The following is an 18,793-nucleotide window of genomic DNA, read 5'->3' on the forward strand; positions in this document are numbered from 1 at the left end:
CTGATACTCTGGTGTATGGCTTGAAGCAGTCTACACCATCATCCCTTCTACTATGTACAAGTTTGATAAAACCCACACACATGCCTCTTATCGCCACCTCTGTAGGAACAACTAAAGGGAGCTGAAACCAAACTGCACTGAGAAGTTTGACTTCTGCAGCTACGTACTGTAGATTGCCCTGTAGTAGGTTTGTCTGGTAAGTACACACAGTCTGGCAAAGCTTTCAGGGGACGGGAATTTCATATGAAGCTACAGTTTTCACTGGAAGCTGTTATTTTTTTATTTACAGTTAGTATTTAGGGGCTATGTTCACGGAGAATTCAATGGTAGAATCAAACTACAGGTGAACCTATGGATTTATTCAGTCTGGAATTTTCTCTTCACTCCACTGACTCTCTATTTCTTTATTGTTTTTCCACCATTTACTTTATAGGAAATAACTGCCACTACAATAGATTACAATCTTCTCCTTTAAAGAATATAAAAATACAGGCTACATCAGAGCTATCTTTCCTCCTCCTCATGATCTACTTTTGGTAAAAATGCAGGGTATGCTTCTGAGATGGGTTACAAAGGTGTCTTGGCTTGAAAACAAAGTTGGTACCTCTCAGCAGGGATGATTAAAAGCTTTAAAACATACTTTAATTTGCCTCAACTATCATTCATTATAAAAGCTTCTAGTTATCTTGAAACATAATAACATTGACTGAGAACTGCAAGGAATTCTTCAAAGAATGAAAACCTAGAGAGAGAGTAGCCAAAGGTGCAAATGATTTGAATATTCTGTATTAATAAAATACTGTTACTGTTAATAAAAAGGTAAAATAAAATAGTGCTCATACTGTGCATCTTCCTCCACTTAAATCTGCAATAGTAGCATTGCTCACTGGCCTTATTCTGTGGCATGCTGAGGGCTTCCCACAAAATGCTGAGCTGAAATTCTTTGTGATTATCTGAAATCTTATCTGCAGCTTTTCAAAGAATAAAGCCATGTGAAAAGCACACCTGAACTTCTTAAATGACAAACCAAAATCTTATATACATAGATTATGCATATTGACCGCTACATTATTATAACACAACTGTGTAAAAATCCTTTTGATAGCTCGTTGGTAATTTGACTTCATGTAATTTAACGGACCCTTATTTGCCAAAATACAGTGTAAGCCAGTGTTTGGAAGGGAGCCAAAAAAAAAAAAAAAAAAGAGAGAGAGAGGGAGGGAGGAGACAGAAATCAGATTATCAACCACAGTAAATCTGTGGTTGGCATAGGCTTAGCAAGCAGTATGGAACATATGGAATGCAGAATCCAGTGCTATTTCTTGGAAAAACTAGTATTAAACTAAGGAAAAATGCCTGAGCCAAACAAACTACAACAACTTCTTCAGTGCCTAAATATGTAACATGACAAAGAAACAAAATTAGGGAAAAAAGTGTTCCACTGCTAAGCATCGGTTTGTAACTGATATAACAAGAACTATACTTGCCATTTTAGTTTATTAGCCATATTGCAACTCAAGAGGAAAGTTAACATTCTCCAGTAAAAAAAAAAAAAAAAAAAAAAAATCCTACGACTTTAAATTGACAGTCCTGTGTACCTTATTGCAGCAGAGGGTGAAAATAAGGTTACTAAAATTCAGAACATTGGAATGAGACTAAGTACTGCGGCAAGTGCAAGCTACGTTGTCAAACTCCTGTCAGTATTACACCACGCTATTAATAAAATGCATTACTTTAACTAATTACATACATCTAAGCATTGACCATCCTCAGCTTATGACTTCAGTAACTCTTCAGTTTCGGGATGGGGAGCAACGTCCCTCTGTCACACGTCCCATAACCTACATCAGTGCCTGCCCACACGGACCTCATCAAGTAGCCAAAGAGTTGCCCTTTCACTGTGAGCAAGTGACTAATATCTAAGCTGGCTCTAAAGAAAGACACTTTTCATAATCACCCAACAATCTGCTAAGTGAAAACATACGGACAGGCTTAGGTAAAGCCTGCCAGGGGTCTTTACTGAATGGAAAACAGGTGCTCCAGTTCTGTGCCATGTAATACCCCATTTACCGTTAAGTCCAAAGGTTACAGGACTAATAGCTGCCTTGTGGTAATCAGGGAAAGCAAAGACACTGGCCGTGGTCAAACATCTGGGACATATTTCACATACTTGCAACATATGCTTCAGTTTCAATTAAAGTGAGGCTTTGGCACATTTATTAATCTTTTCACTTTTATCGCATAAGAAGACCCATTTACCTGACTTTTCTATGATACCGTATGAAAAAAAAAACAGAGGAATAATAAAAGCCAGAGGCCGCTACCAGGTGGTGTTACAAAACATGCATTCGTTTTCTCAGAAAATTTGGTCTTGCACATAGCTTTAAGAAAACACATCTATGAATCTCAATAGTGCAAAACTGCACCCTTCTATTTTGACAAAAAGATGTAAGAGGAACAGCAGCAGTTACCAGAGCACGTCTAGTGCACCAGAAAGAAAAAAACACCCTACCAGCTTCTAATGACAAGCAACTTGGTCCTAACCATGTGCTTACATTTTACAGTTTAGTTCAGTGCAAAATAATGCCCACTGTGAAGAGTACTGAATATACCTGGTAGTCCATAAATGCTTGTTTTAGAAAGTGTAATTTCCTTTTCCATTCAAACAGCATATTCAATCATGAGAATTCAAAATGTTTGCAATAACGAAGGCAGCTTTGAATTTATAAAATTCAACCTAAACATCTTCTGTATAGAAAGACAGCTCTTAAATATTCAATAAAAGGGCTCACTGAATGCACACAGTAATGTCAGCGCTCACTTTTATTCAACCTTGGTAACTAGGTCTAGAAAAATGTTTGAACTCTGGTGTCAGTTTGAGAAAGCTGAATATTAGATCACAACATTGAAACCCAGTGCGGTATTTCTAATTGGGTATATTTTGCCCGGCATCAGCTAATCGCCAGAGAACTGGGGGGGTGGGGGGCTGACCCCCGCCCTCATCTTCCCTTGCACAGGAGTTTGTTTTGTACTTTCCAAAAACCACTAAGTGGTAACTACATAGGCTGGCTTAAATGACAAGCAGTCAAGCACTATTCTTTGTGAACTAATCACAGTGATTAAAATATCCAGGAACACACACGCTACCAGGATGATACTTTTGCACCAGCTCTAATAATAAAGCAGAACGAAACAGGAGAAAATGCCCTCAAATGGATGGCAGATCAGTGTTTATCAGAAAAGAAATGATGATTCAAAGCCAGCATGTTGAGTTAAAATACAAGCTCTCCACAGCTACATGACTGACCTTTGCAATAAATCATATATTTTATTGCCAGAAGTGTATGCTCATATCATTTAGTGCTAAAAACCATCACATACGTGTTTTGTAAAAGAAGGTTTTGTTACTACAGTGTTTGTCGATTCTGAAATGATGTAGCTAACAATTTAAGTGATGTATAGAAGAATTTCACATAATAACCTTCTGTCAATCGTAAAATGTTTGAGCTGGCAACGGAATGAGGAGAATACCCGTGGTTTTTTTTAGCATCTCTCAGGTCTTAGGTGTTAGCTAACAGAAAAATAATCATTCAGGGGATTAACTAATCACAGTGAATTTTCTGACATTTCAAATGCTGCTGCCAGCATATGAATTCTTACAGTGGTGTATAACTGTACATCTCAACTAGAAACAAAGGTCAAGGGCATAAATTAACGTACACTGGTTTTCTCCTCTTGGAAAAAAAAAAAAAAAAACCAACACAAAAACAACCAACCCTCCTTGCTTTACCACAACAGAAGTGGGGGAACATCTGTGAAGGTCAAAATCATCTGTATTTTAATGTGGAGTTCTTGTAAAATTATCTATTTTTCCCCCCTTTTCTTTCTTTCCACAAATATCACCTTCCTGGTATGAAAATACCAGCAACGACGGGGCTGTCTTCACTGCACTCGTCTCACCAGAAAGCTCTCCCGCCAGCGCTAGCCATTGCTTCAGTGGTGCAAGGTCATTCTAATTTCTTTTCTCTGGTTTTTCCCTCTCCCTGGGGGACAACCAATCCAAGCAGTCCCATAGCTTGGCTCAATAAGATGTGGAAATGAGCTGTTATTTACTGTGGCTGCAATCCTCAGCCCAACCAGCAGCCTCAAAACCAAACCGCGTTTGCTCAGATAGCTGAGCGATCTGCAACAGTGACCTGGCTTGCTGGGCCACAATGCCAACTTCAAATCAAGCAGATGCCTACGAGAATTGTGATTATTTAAATGTCATACAGAGTGCAAAGCATTTCAGCCATTCCAAGTAATTTTTTGAGAATTATAGATGTCAATATCCCAACTTTAGCTAGTATGGAGTTGCTATTTCTACACCATTTTTCCCCTAAAATGCAGCCCTATTTGTAATACTCAAGACAGGACAAATTTTTGTCCTTCAAAAACAGTTGTCACTGCAGTTATCTTCACAAGAGCTATCAAGTTCCAGACAGGCTGAATTATTTTTGTTCCTGGCAGAAAAAATATTTGACCCAGCTCTGGACCAAGGGAAAAAAAAAAAAAAAGAAAGAAAGAAAAAAAAAAAAAAGACCGCAGGATTTATAGTCCTCTATCCTTTCCTGCAACACACTGTAGCATTGTTAGGATGATAAACAGCTCTGTCCAATTTTCTGGACTAAAACACTTCAGCTCCTTTTTTAACTGTCTGTAAAAACAGTGTCATGTCTAAATTCTCCCATCCCCAGATACCCAAGTGCTAGGAAAGATAATTACCTTGTCATCTCTGTCATCCTCTTCTTCCTCGTCCTCTAGCATGTCCTCCACTACCTGCAGACAGAAACAGTAGTAGTTGTCATGATTTAAAAAGGAAGAGTTTTGTTCTGTCAATTCTAAAGCTTTTGTAGATGAAAACTTTATTAACATTTGAAATAAATGCACAGAAGGAAAATGTACAACTAGGAAAAAACACTTGATCTAGAGATTCAAATTTAGGAAAGTGTTACAGCTTTAATTGACCTACATCAGGGAATTATATACTGAAAACCCTTCCTGTACAAAATGCTTGCTTGACAATTTAAGTATTTAAAAGGTAGTTCAAAATTCAATATATGATTATTTTAACTAAAGGAATCCTTTGTCAGCTCCACTGGTGCCTATGCAGCACACACAAATGCTTGCTTTAAATTTACTGCTACCTACAGAAACATGCAAGATTTTTAACAGAATTTACAGCATTCACCAAGAGATTTGAAGAATACAAAGCTGGGAATAAATTCATACTAGCTTATCTCCTTATAATCTACAACAAAGATATATACCATATGCTCTGTCAGCATTAGCACTGTGTTTCTTAATAGTCATTTCATATAATCTGTACGCACATTCATTGCTAGCTGCAGTTGCCACATGTCTGCATCCATGTATTTTTCTGTTTAAACAGCCTTTTCAGTCCAACACCGAAATATACACATACACTCCATTCTACAAATACTAATAATTACTAATCACACCATAAGCACGAAATGAGCCACTATTAAATCTAGTTTACAGAGATATTAAATGACTTTCTGAAGATGATCAGCTGCAGATGCAGACTTAGAACTCACAAATCCCTCTCTCACAACACTGTGACTGCCCCTTCTGCCTACACCACAGGGAAAATTCTCTGTTTGTAGAACTGTAATACAGTTGTACCTCCTTATAACCAGAAAATAATGTGGCTCTTTATATCATTATTTATCTGTGAGTACTCACAAGGCTATAAGAACATCCATAATGAAGGTCAGCAAAGATCGACTATCCCAGTGTCATATTACAGATGCAAAAAGTGTGTACTATGTATTATAAAATATGCATTAAAAGGACAAGAGAAGGAAGAACTCGTTCATATGAAACATTAATACTTCGGCCTATTTTACAGACCTGCTACCAACTAAAACGATAGTTTGCTTTGTTATATAGGTGAAGCTACAAATGATTTTAGTGCACGTGTCATTTAAGATGACACATTAAAATTATGACTCTATAATCACGCCCCCAAACACAGCTGCAAGTACAATCTCATCGTGTCCAAATCCACGTCCAAGAACTAAAGGGACTTTAACACTACCCAACAGCCAAATTCAGGAAAGAGAAGAACTTAAAAATGAAGAGTGAGTGTATCAGATGCCTTTCTCCAAATTATCTCCACCACCAAGAAGATCCCAGTTAACCCTGTTACATGAGCCCATGCAAAATGTAAACTCCACGTAGACTGATTTAATACGCATGTCTAGTGCACACAGGTCAGCTGCATGGTTCCAAACATCGGCAGTTTCAGCTGCTCATCCTTGTCTGAACCCAGTCTCTGAACACCTCTAACAACAAGCCTGTGACACTTTGGAAGAGAAAGAGCCTCCAGTTAGGTCTACTGGCTGCTCTGTCCCTGAGCTTAGAACCCAAAGGAACAGCAAAAGAAGGAGCACATTCAAAAGGAAGAAGCATGACCTGAGCAATGAAGGAACAACTACTCTTGAATTGCCTCCTGCCCAGAAAGACGATTTCAGCAGGAGGAGCCTGACCGGCCGAATCTTCTGCAGCCTCTGACCTGATGCCAGCCAGCCAGAGGCATTTGTGTCCCCTTGGGCTGAAGAAGGAAACAAGGCTGTGCTCTAGCCACTATCCATGAAGAAGACACCTCCCTCAACAGTTTCCCCTTCTGGCCAGCTCTGCTCCATTTCTTAAAGAAAAGGGATCAGAGACAGTGCACAGAGTCCGGGATGGTCACACCTCAGCGTTGAGAGGGGAAATGCTTGTCAGTTCCTGCTGAAGCTCGGTACACTGTTTTAGCCATCCTGTTTGGAGCAGTCTGAGGGTCCTGTCTTCACCAACCTGTGTGTGGAAGCAAAGGCATGTTCAGTTTCCCATGAACCTGCATCACCCCCCTGCTCCTCTCCTCTCCTGGTAGCTCACTGTCATCTTCCCTGGGCTGTTCCAAGTCTGTGGGGAAGCTGAGCTGTAAACTACAACACTGGGCTGAGTTCTTCCAAAAACCACCCACCCTGAAACTTTCAACACGGATGGTTTTGGTGATCCAGTTCACCACGCAGCTCCAGAAACACTAGCATCAGCTCTACCAAGAAAACAGTGAACTGAGGAGAGAGGATGAAAAGAAGCTGTCAAGGGCTGCAACGAGACGGAAACCCTCTCAAATCAGTTTTGCCACATGCAAAAAAAAAAATCTGCAATTACATCATTAGGTGACTAAAGCCCAAGGTATAAACCTGAATCTGTTGACTCAGATACTGCCTACACCTGGAGCTGACTAAACTCACTACGTCTCCTACTATTCAACATTACGATTCCCCAGACACTTAAAGATCTCTTATGTACTTCCAGAAATCCCTTGTCTTGACAGGATTGAACAGCAGAATGCCTATCTCACATCAGTGCTAAAGTTAGCATGGAGACAATTAGCTGAATTGGAAACCTCTCAAATTGTTGCAAATGATGGCACCTCACTGAAATCGCTTGCATGACAATACCCATTCTAAATTATCCAGATAATAATACTTCAGAGTCACATTTTCTTTTCTTCCCCATTTAATGATCTCAAACTACTTTACAAGCTTCTATACAGTGGCAAAATGCTAGCTTGCTCAAAGGACACAAAAAGTCCTTTGAAATCACTTGAAGCCCAGAACTGAGCCCAGATTTCCAGCTCCTCCATTCCATTTTTTACTTCAAAAGCTACTGCAAGTCTACGCTCTTGTTCCAGGTTAGTCATATCATCAATTACACTGAGCCTCGGAGTACCGAATTGTCTGGAAAGGAAAACAGAATTTGATTATTGTACCAAAATAAAATACAGTAAAAGTGCTCCTGTGCCCAAGATGCCTAAATGATTCTTTGAAGTACATAAAACATAGCCCATGCTTTCACTTGTCTTGAAATGCAAAAGGAAGAGTTAAAAGAAATAAAATTTAAAAAAAGAGCGTTCAGACAATAAGGACACAATAATACAATTTATCAAACCACTAAAACAAGTGTTTTCAGAACTTAGACACAAAATAAAACAGGGACAGTAGATTCTTCATAATTGTATTATCTGTGCAGAATCAGTACGCTGAAGCCTTACAAAAGCCATATCCCGAAGTACAACCTATTTCTGCAGAACAAAGCAAGGCTGTTCCAAGTGGTACAGTAGATCTGAGCAACAGATTTCAGTTCAACATTGTAGTAAGAATACTGCAGAAAAAAACATACACAATGGAATTTCTTTTTCTCCTTTGATTCTGCCTCGTTGCTATTCAAATAAAGTGCACGTGTGCTGCTTTGGTTTGAAGGAATATGGTAGTTATTCGGATCTCTATGTCAAGCATTGTACCTGGGGGAGGTATGATGGGGGGAGGGAGGAAACAGGGAAGGAGGGAGAGGAGAGGGAGATGGAGGGCAGGAAAAAGCATATGAAGATAGAATGAAACATTAGAGTTATTTTATTAAAAGTTCTATGGCAAAAATCTTAGATTGCCCATAGAATACTTGTTCTAAAGTATGCCTTCCTATACCTTGCTTGAAATCAAGTAGTATTAATCAAACAAAGGAAGGGCACTGGGGAAATCAGAAAGATCTAATGCAAGCAGTTAAAAGTGACATGACCTTCTGTAATGTCACTTGTCACAGACTTACACGCCGCACACTGGTAGAAGGTCTTGCCTGTTTTAACTGCAGCCCAGATAGCCACTTGCAGTATTACATTCTATTATGGTTTCTGCCCAACCTGTTTCTTGGTTCTTGAAGGTCAACCTGTTTCTTGGTACTGTCCCTTGAACGCAATAGGAATACAGATGACATTTTAGAAAACACACGTCAATGGCCTCAAGTATGGCACGTCAGCTGCTTCACAGCCAAACAGTAAGCAGGTGATGCTTAAACAACGTAAGATCCTCCCTGTGCAAAGCAGTCCTACCAAAAGCTTATTAATTGGCAGGAGCACGCAGGCTAATTCCGACGTGCTGCCATTGCTCCTGGTCCATTCCCACCCTCTCTGAGCAGCTCGGTCTGTAAATGCTGTACGATCTGCAGAGGTCATAGAGGTGTCTGTTCTGGCGTGGCAGCAGCGTTGCACCAGGCTACAGGAGGCAGCGTGGCTGCCTCAGCATGGCAGAGAAGACCCCGGCCTCGGCGGGCTGCAGCGCAGTCTTGGGAGGAAGCTGACACTGACTTACAACTTGCATTTATTCCAAAGATGACCTGTCGACTAGCAAACAGGATAGGATTTCTGAGAAATGAATTCACTTTGACTTCTAACCTCAACACCTGCAAAGTATGGTTGGAGTCTAGTTATTTACAAGGAGGCTGAATCAGAACCCCGCGGTTGCATGGAACTTTAAAATACCTCCTGAACCTGAAGACTCCATGGAAATATGACACAATGAAACTTAACACCACTTTTAATGAAAGGTCCATCCCTTTTACTATCAGCTTGCTGTTTCTCACACAAAACGTGCAAACCACAAGTCACTCTGTGAATTATCTTCCGTTCTAAGTTCCTCAACCCATCCAAAAGAAACACCTGCACAGGAGATACTTTGATGTCTTTACATGTTAACAATACCAGGTATCTGCTCTCCACTAATATGCAAAATAAAGAAAAAAAAATAAAAGGAGAGGCACTACCTCTGGAGATAACCCTGACGACTGTTAACTTCATACTTTTCTTTAAAGTGAAGCAATGCCCCGCCTCCACTAGCACTTCTCTAGACTGAATTGTGTCTTGATGTGGTCCTTCAAACGTAGCTGGTTTCAAATGAAAAACCAAAGAAAACTGTTTTTATGCTAGGTCACATGTTGCAGTGTCAAAATCTCTGCAGACGTTTGTATTTTCACATGTAGGTATTCACATCCGTAAGACAAAATAAAAGAGAGAACGAGATTCGATTCCAAATTAGATGCATTCCAGATGTGCAATGAATGTCGTCAGGACTGTACTGTTCAGGACGTTTGGATTTCATGATTCATTCGTACCGTGCCAGCATAAACTGTACTGTATGCATGTGTGCCACCCAGTTCAGTGTCCGTGTGTAAACGTAATATAAAATTGTGCGATGTGCACAGATTCAGAAGGATGCGTAAAACACTTGGCCTCTCTCAGGGCATTTCCAAGTACTTTCAGTTCAAGTGAAGATGCCCATTGCCAGTAAGCCGGCTTCAGCAGCAGTTTTCTGCTCATGTTCACAACATGACATCTGCTTCTTTCACGGAATTGCTGAGGAGAAACTTTACAGGAGATACAGCTTAATTAAAATGTCCACCTTTTATATACCACAGTTATAAGGAAAATAAAAATCAAATTAACAGATTCTGATTTAAGAGTGTAGTATATATGGAATACAAGCGATCCTGATTAATACCACTAATGTTTTGACCTTGGGGTATTTCATCTGCAGCAATCATCAAGGTAACCGAACCACTAGATGTAATAATAATTACTGTGATAAGCTTGCCAGTAAGGTTGAATATACTGCAGTACAGAAGACAGCAGGCTAAACCAAAAAGCATTAGTACTTTACTGCTAAAATACTTCCTGATTTTTACAGAGACACTCAAATACAATTATTTCTTCTTACAGAATGCATTTGGTTAGCTTATTCTGGGAAGTGCTCATATTGTAATTTAGTCTGATCCTTAATAGGAAATGAGACTTTAATATGGCTATCAGATGCCTTTTGATGCATGCTAGTGATTATGTGTAGTTCTGTAATGTCAACAACAGAATTTTTATTTACAGTATAATAAATTGCTTGGCAACAGGCATAGGCTGTAAATACAGTTTATTACAGAGGAGCACGTTACCTTTTTCCTGTTGTCAGGTTTATATGCCCTCAATATTCAGTTGCCAATGAATATAGGTAATGTAGGTAAGACTAAGTCATTTCTAACATAAAAATGGCGCACGTAGTAGGCCTTTTTCTCTGTATTTCTTTCAATATTTGGTTCTCGTTTATCTTAGCTCTTTCTTGTATTTACACAATGCACTATGAACTGAATATTAGGTGTTTATTTGAAGTATGTCTCCATCTAAAGGCTTCAACATGTACTGTGCACTTGAAATGTCAGATCTCGCTCAGAATGCCTCATTTTTAGTTCAGCAGAACGAAAAAACCCACTGTTCTTTGGCTGGCTAAATATCAATGGCAAGTTCGCTGTGCAGGACTATCAAAAATAACACCTTCACACAATGTTGTGAGCTAGAAATCTTGGGCAAAACCTCATGATAAACTCTCTTATTAATGACACAATGGCTTGATATAGGTTTTCACCATTATTATTACTTCTCTTCAAACAGTTTTCAGATTCTAGCAGGACCAGACACGCTTCTCTTTTAAAACAGCATTTATCCAAATAATTTTAAGCTCATGGGTGTGACACAGTCTATCACTATTATCATTAAAATTTGGAGCTGACAAGCTTTCCAGTAGAAAAAAGCTGTGTTATATATTTTAGGTGACAATGTATCTAATACACATATTATTGTGATTTCCGTTAATTTTTTCTCCCCCCCACCCCCTACCCCCCCACCTCAGGTGATACATTTGGCTAAATACATTAAAACTGCAGCACAATCCCCAAGTTCTTAAACTCTAGGCTAAACTAAAATGTGTTGAAGTAAAAGAAAACCAGACCAAAGATGAATAAAAAACTAACAATACTTGGGAATTTTTATTAGAAACTAAACTGATGTTAGCTTATATAATATTGATTATTTATAATGGCCACTACAGCCTGTCAAGTGAATCTTGTTGCAATGTAAATCTTGATGCAAATGCAAAAAAATTTACAAAAATCATTAAAACAGTCTCATAGAAAAAAATGCCTCTATGTGCAGTAAACTTCAATTTTAGGTGCCCACTATATTGGAAGTCTATATTTGAAAAAAAGGCAAAATCCAATTAAAAAATCAATTGGTTTATGACAGAAAAAAAGCCTTTTCTTTTTTTAAATGCTGGAGATACCTAGGGTGGGGGTTTAGTTTTTTTCTTCAGGTGACCAAAACCAGCTAAAATATTTTAGTTCTGCACTGCCTTTGTCTTCTGTAACTCCTACTAGGATAAGAAGAGCCATGTAAAGTTTTAGCAAGGGGTTACTACATACTCTGATTTGTACGTAAACCTCTGATGCAGGGTTTATAATTGCAGCACGGAGCACGGATAGTCTTTTAACTGCAGCCCAGATAGCCACTTGCAGTATTACATTCTATTATGGTTTCTGCCCAACTTATATCTTTATATAGTGTACTGTGTGACTGTTAAATTAGTGCATAATGCATTTAAAATATTTATAGTACCAACATTTAGTTAAATAACCTTTATGTAAGATTTATGTTGATTTGTTCATTTCTCATTTAATGGCAAATTATGAAGAGCATGTTTCATAAAGATAATTCTCCATTTAAATTCAGCAGGCCATTAAATATTAAAATTATGTTTCTGATGCAATCTAGAGCAAATTTGTCCAGCTTCAGCGATTATTTGCACTCATAAAAATTAGACTTGATTAATAAAATTTAAACGCTTGATTAAGCTGACATTTTCATGTTTCTTTTCTGATTTATTAAAAAAAAAAATCCCTGTCCCATACTGGGGCACTATGGTGTATTTTTCCTTCCTGACTATATGGGTCAGATAGCAAGAACAAACAGCTGCACGAAGGCAGCAACGGTTCTCAGCAGGCTACTTAACATTCAGGCACATGTTGCCGGTGGTCTCCGTGCTCGGGGAGCACCCACACCAAATGCACAGGCAGGGGATGACCGGTCTGCACAAGCCTTGCTAACTCACCTCACTGGCGGTAACAAACGGAGAGCAAGTTTGCGATTCTGAATAATTTGGCACAAGTAAGGTGGGCTACGCGTCTTTAAGAAAAGATCGTGGACTTTGCTGCAACATTCAGAGGGATGTGCTGCGATTGCCACTGCGCTGAAGCAGAAACAGCGAGAGACACTTTCTATTCTGAGGTGCCGAGCACAACGTAAGTTGACTTTAGTGGTTAGCAAATACAAGGTAAAATCCTTTCCGCCTAACGTCGAAAATCATGCTATAGAAACAACTGTATCTTCCTTACTTTTAGAGGCCTCATAAATCAGACTAGTTTTACACATGTAATACTGTTCTGTGCCTAGCTGTGTATTCTCCCACCACCTTTGATTTTGTGGCTGCTGCTGTGGCTATCATACCGGAGGCAAAACCAGAGAGAAGTACAGTCAAAACGAAGTCAAGATGCAATTGCCAACCTGACAACACCCTTTTGTATCATCTTGTGCAAATGACACATTCCCGACACTGTCTAGCTACAATACAGACAAGGATACCTATTTTCACCATAAATCCAGAGCAAGAATGTAGTCCTCAGCTAGAAATCACTGCTGACTCCCTGGCAGAAGAGGATTTCTGGGCTTCCAGCACAACCCCCCTCAGTACTGCACAGGCAACAGATCTGAAGCACTTGGTGCCTGCCCTTGTATCCATCTGCAGATGACACCCTTTGAAACTAAGAGCTTTTTAAGTACTCATGTTTCCACACTTTAAGACCATAACGTGAAGAAACACAGAAAACCCAAGTTACTACCTTGGTTTTTCGCTTGATAACTCAGTTTTCAGTTTGCAGGAGAACAGGTGGTTCATCAGGCACTTTCCTGGTGGGGTTGCTTTCTCTAGGGAATGTACAGCAAAGCGGTGCTCTGCCCCAAGCAGGAGCAGCAACACATTCACCAAAAGCTCTGATGGACACCGTTTCCTTGCTCCCAGAAGAAAGTGGTCAGGCTCTAACCAGAAAAGTTCTTCCAGCTGCAGCTGGGCTGGGGTTGCACAACCAACTCAAGCCCATCACACTTACTGCACTTTCTTGAGGAAACGAAGAATTCAGTGCGATGGATAGATTCGTAAGGATCCTTCCTCCCATCCCCCCTTTTGTTTCTCTTCATGTGGCAGTTTCCAGAAGACACATAAAGTTAAATAAAAAAACTAAGCATACATATCATATTGGAGGACTGTATAAAAGGTGCTCACAGAAACTGGTTAAAATCTCAAAATGAAAGGTTGCCTTTAACAAAAGTTATTTTTTGTCTATCATCAAAATGTCATCCCAAATGTGTCCAACTCTAACTTTTAATAGAAACATATGCTCTAGAAACATAAGTCATGACAGCCTATTTCACAAAAAATCTTCAATGAAATTAAAAGATGCATTGTGCCATTTTATATCACTCGTACAAGACCAATAATATGTGTACATACTCTATTATACAGATTCATAAGAAATTGTGTACAGCACATTAACTCCCAGCTGCTCACCCTCATTTTCTACGCAATGACATGTGCAACTTGAAACTTCAAGAGGAAATTAGCTATTTAATATTTCCTTAAAGGCTCTAAGTATTAACTATAAATGCAAGATGTGAACTGAAGTGATTAAACCTCTTCTCCATAGGGGTATATATGGCAGAAGAACATTCATAGGTAACTCCAGGCATATGCATTGTTCTTCTATTAAATTTTAAATTGCTTGGGAAAAAAAACCCCAAGCCTAACAAATAATAGACCAAAAAGAGCAAAAGATTAGTATCTTCAGTCAGAGAATCAGAGAGTGGCAGATGTTGGCAGCATCTTCAGATCAATCCCTCTGCTCAAGCAGCTATCATCAGAGCCAATCCCCCTACGCAAGCAAGGTCACCTCTGAGCAGGTTGCCCACGGCCATGTCCAGTAAGGTCTTGAATATCTTCATGGAGGGAGACTCCACAACCTCTCTGGGGACCCTTGTCCTGAGTGTGACCACACCACAGTAAAAGTGCTTTCTTGTGTTCTTAACATCTACTAGTTCCTGTGTTGTGCACACTAATGTACAAGACACTACAGGGAGAGATCCCCTGGCATGCTGGGTTCTCAGAAGGGTGTGAGAGCCTCTTCCAGAGTGGCATCTCCTGATTTGTGTACCTACACCTGGGGTGGGCACCCTCTGTGCCCTGTTTGGTTGGTTTTGAGGTCTCTTCTCTCTACTTCACCCTGTGCCCTTTGCTTGCCAGCTCAGACCACCACTTCCTCACTTGATTGTGGGTCATCATCACCTCCCTCCCTCATCATTTCTACTTTAATGCTCCCCTCATCAGGTTGGCCAGCCTTCTGGAAAAGAAGATTTTGCCCCATTTGGTGAGGTGGATCTTGCCTTTTCCTAGCAGTCCTCAGTCCTCAAGGAGGATCCCATGGTTGTACAAACCAAGTCCCTGTTGTCAATAAAAGCTATGCAACTGGTTGTTGACCTGCCAGATCTGTCCACTCCTCTTCCAGCCTTTCCTCCTCAATGGCAGGATCAAGAAGACAACCTGGGCTCCCTGTCTGCTACCTCTTTACTCGAGGAAGAACCAGAACTTGCAGTGCCACCAGAGGAGATCCAATGTGCCTGTTACAGCAGTTGGCTCAACAGCTGGCAGAGCTAACCATGGTAGTCAGGCTCACATACACAGGGGATGAAAAAAAATATTGATAACTATGCAAACCAGGTTTCATTCTCAATATGGCACACTCCAGCCACACAATCAACTGTTTCATCTCAGGGAAGGAGACAAGAGCAGTTGGAGAGTGGGAACATTTTCAATCACTTTGAGGGACTACCTGACCCTTCCTCATTAGGCAGAGCCCACAGGCAGTCAGAAGACAGCCTGAAGTAGAAAAGCAGGGGGAATTTTATTTTTTTTTAAACTATCATGCACTCCTAATAACTGTGACTTTTGCTTAGAGACAGAAGGGACAAAAAAGACACCAGACAGCAGTGTTGCTGTTTTCTCCAGTCTATAAAGGTGAGGAGTTTTTGTACAACACATCTGAAACTATGGAAATATTAAGTAGTTTCTTAAAAAGACTGGAAAGAAGCTTTAAACCCCAGCATACTTTGTTAGTTTGTGGTCTGCCACCATGCCATGCTCCACTACCCTGAACCCGCCCCAGGCACTGGGCTGGCACTGCACAGGGGCAGCGATTCCGTGTTGCTCCCACCGCACAGACCAAGCGCAGGTGACAAGGAGCAGCAGGGACAGAGAATCGGTAGCGGTTGATACCTCTCCCTCAAAGGATGTGAAAAAGATGCTGGAAAAAAGTCAAGAAAAAGAATAAAAGCAGTAAGATCCACTCAGTTCAAGTCTTGTGTGTTTAGGTGGTGATGGTTTAAGATGAGAAGGACAATTGTGCTAAGCAGAAATTATTTAGTGGGGTCAGATATTTAGAGGTACGATTCTAAGGAAGCACAAGGATCCTTGAAGAGAAGCAGCTAGGTAAGCTTCAGGCAAAAATGTTACTGCAAAATTCAGAGAAAGACATTAAGAATGCCATTTTAGCAATTTTCCCCCCCGCCCCCCCCTTGCTTAATACTTGAAGGAAATATTTATTCTGTGATTTTTTCATCCCTGCCACGTGACTCAATGGCAGACATTCATTCATTTTAGATCAGTCTGAATTCTCACAGATTCATTTAGGAAACTGTCCACTAAATCTACGTCTATCTACATCCGCTTAGACCAATATTTAATGCAAAAGTTCGGATTTCATGAAATCGTATCCTTCAGAAACACAACTCGTCTTCACCTAAATGTATAAAAGATAGGGAATCCAATGCTTCTCCTTGAAGTTTGTGCCACTGTTCGACTAAAACCACAATCTACAAAGAGAGTCCATCAGAATCCATGAAAGCGGCAATGCCTAGTACACTGCTTCACATCTCTGTCGGACTTTCCAACAGACTTATCTCCTGTTAGCAAATACACTTGGGGCTCCCCCTTGCCCCAGTCTCATTGCACTTTTCAGTCAAGAAAGGACTTCCACATACAGCTTACTACATTACTACATTACATACACATTACAAGTAAATGGCAAAATAATCATACTCTCATTCAAACGAGCAGCACAGGCTCATGTTATGATGGAGTAACCCAGATCATTTGGTAGATGAATTATTCCACAAGAAAATAAGTTCCAAACCACTTCAAAGACACTGGTGCCCGAGCAGACGTAGCAAATGATACCTTGTCTACAGAGACAGCGAAACAAGGATGAGTTAGGGCTGGCCCTTCTGCTGTATCCGGACAGAAACTCAGGGATCACTGTTCCATTGACCTGCAGAAGAGTGCAGTCCCTAATGCCTGAATTGATGAGATAATTGCTAATTGCTTTCTTGTAGGGATATTACAATGCAAACTAACTCTTCCAAGCTACTTTTGAAGGCCTCAAATTCAAGTACTTTCCATAGACGTTAAACGCATTAGAAGTGCATACAATTTTTAACTATGCTTGTCCAGTGTTTATTAAGAAAAGTTAACCAATATATATTTTTATCTTATCATTAGCTTGACAATTTCAAAATAATGTCTAAAACAGAAAATATTCCTAAGATAAGTAGTCAGTGATTTCACTGAGGCACATGAGGAATCTCTGGGGATTTGGGAACAGAAGCCAATTCATGTGAATCCTGAAGCATTCTCTAGCCACTAGGAAACACTGATTAATTAATTTAGTTAATATTTACAGTCTGAATAGGAAAACAGAAATATTTAAATGACTCCTAATCTAACGATACTGTGCTAATGACCTGAGCTAAGGACTTGTGATATTACTGAAGATATGTGAGCTAATTAGAAAGGCATCCAGTAAGTCTGCAGATAACTTCATAGAAGACAGATGCTCACCATGATGATAACAAAGCTCAAACCATAAAAATTAGGTCCCAACTTGTGATAAACCTAAACAAAAAAAGAATAACTAACAGCACTGATATCAAATATTTGCGATGAATATGACTGGTTGATAAAAAACTGTATAGCTTGGTCTGAAGCAATCTTAGTAAGAGGAAGAATTTCAGAGCCACATTTGGTGTCTTCAACAGAGAGCCCATCAATAGCTTCACTATTTTGTTAGAAAAGTTACATGACCCAATTAATCTTCACAGGCAGGTGGCATTTCAGAGGGAAATTAAGTGTATTGCAGCTCACAAGTGAAATCTCTCCTTTCACAAGGGATTTCACCTACTCATAAAATCTTCAGGTTGAGAAGCTTGGAGCATTTCATGCAGCAGGAGACTAAGGGCTGTGATTTAAGTAATGCGTCTTTTAAACCTTGATGATCAGGGAATACCTCTATCATCCCTTAATTTTAGATGACCCTTGGAAGCACAACAGGCTTAGTGATGTAGATGGGTGACAGATCAGGCAGAGCCAGTCATGATCTCAGATCAGGTTGCTCAGAGCTTTATCCAGCCAGGTCCTGAAAACTTTCAACAGCAACTTGACAACTTTCTTGGGCAGCATCTTCCACTACTTAATAATTCTTATGGCAGAAAAAGGGTTCTCCAGTATGAAACTTCTGTTTCAAATTACGCCTGTCATCTCTTTCAACACACATCACTGTGAAAGGTCTAGCTCCATCTTATGGATAACCTACTTACAGGCAGTGGAGGGCTGCTGTTCAAGTCACCCGAAGCCTTCTCTTCTCCAGGTTTTTTCAAGCCCAGCTCCCTCAGCCTCTCCGCATGGGGCAGGTACTCCAGCCCCTCGCCATCTCGGTAGCCCTCCACTGAACTCACTCAAGTTCATCAATGTCTTTTGTGAACTGGGGTGCCCAAAACTGGGCTCTACTCTAAATGCAGTCTAACAAGCGCTGAGCAGAGGGGAAGCATGGCTTCCCTCGGAGCTCCTGTGCATGGAGCCCAGGATGTGAGAGGCACACTGCTGCCTCATATTTACCTTGCTGTCTCTTCCAAGACACCCAGGCCCAAATTAGACAG

General features: G+C 40.2%; 1 protein-coding gene across 4 annotated transcripts in view; it reads right to left on the reverse strand.

The window, feature by feature from the left end:
- Positions 1 to 18,793, reverse strand: part of MCTP1 (multiple C2 and transmembrane domain containing 1) — a 276,103-nt gene that overhangs the window by 34,833 nt on the left and 222,477 nt on the right. For 3 of the 4 annotated variants that reach the window (XM_037374432.1, XM_037374433.1, XM_037374435.1), the window contains 2 exons: positions 6,760 to 6,861; positions 4,765 to 4,818 (listed from right to left, as the gene is read on the reverse strand). In XM_037374432.1, the coding sequence (XP_037230329.1) occupies positions 4,765 to 4,818; positions 6,760 to 6,861 (156 nt within the window). The remainder of the gene's footprint in view (positions 1 to 4,764; positions 4,819 to 6,759; positions 6,862 to 18,793) is intronic. The other variant, XM_037374434.1, reaches the window with a different exon arrangement.

The sequence above is a fragment of the Falco rusticolus genome, chromosome Z, assembly GCF_015220075.1.
Source record: "Falco rusticolus isolate bFalRus1 chromosome Z, bFalRus1.pri, whole genome shotgun sequence".
NCBI lineage: Eukaryota > Metazoa > Chordata > Aves > Falconiformes > Falconidae > Falco > Falco rusticolus.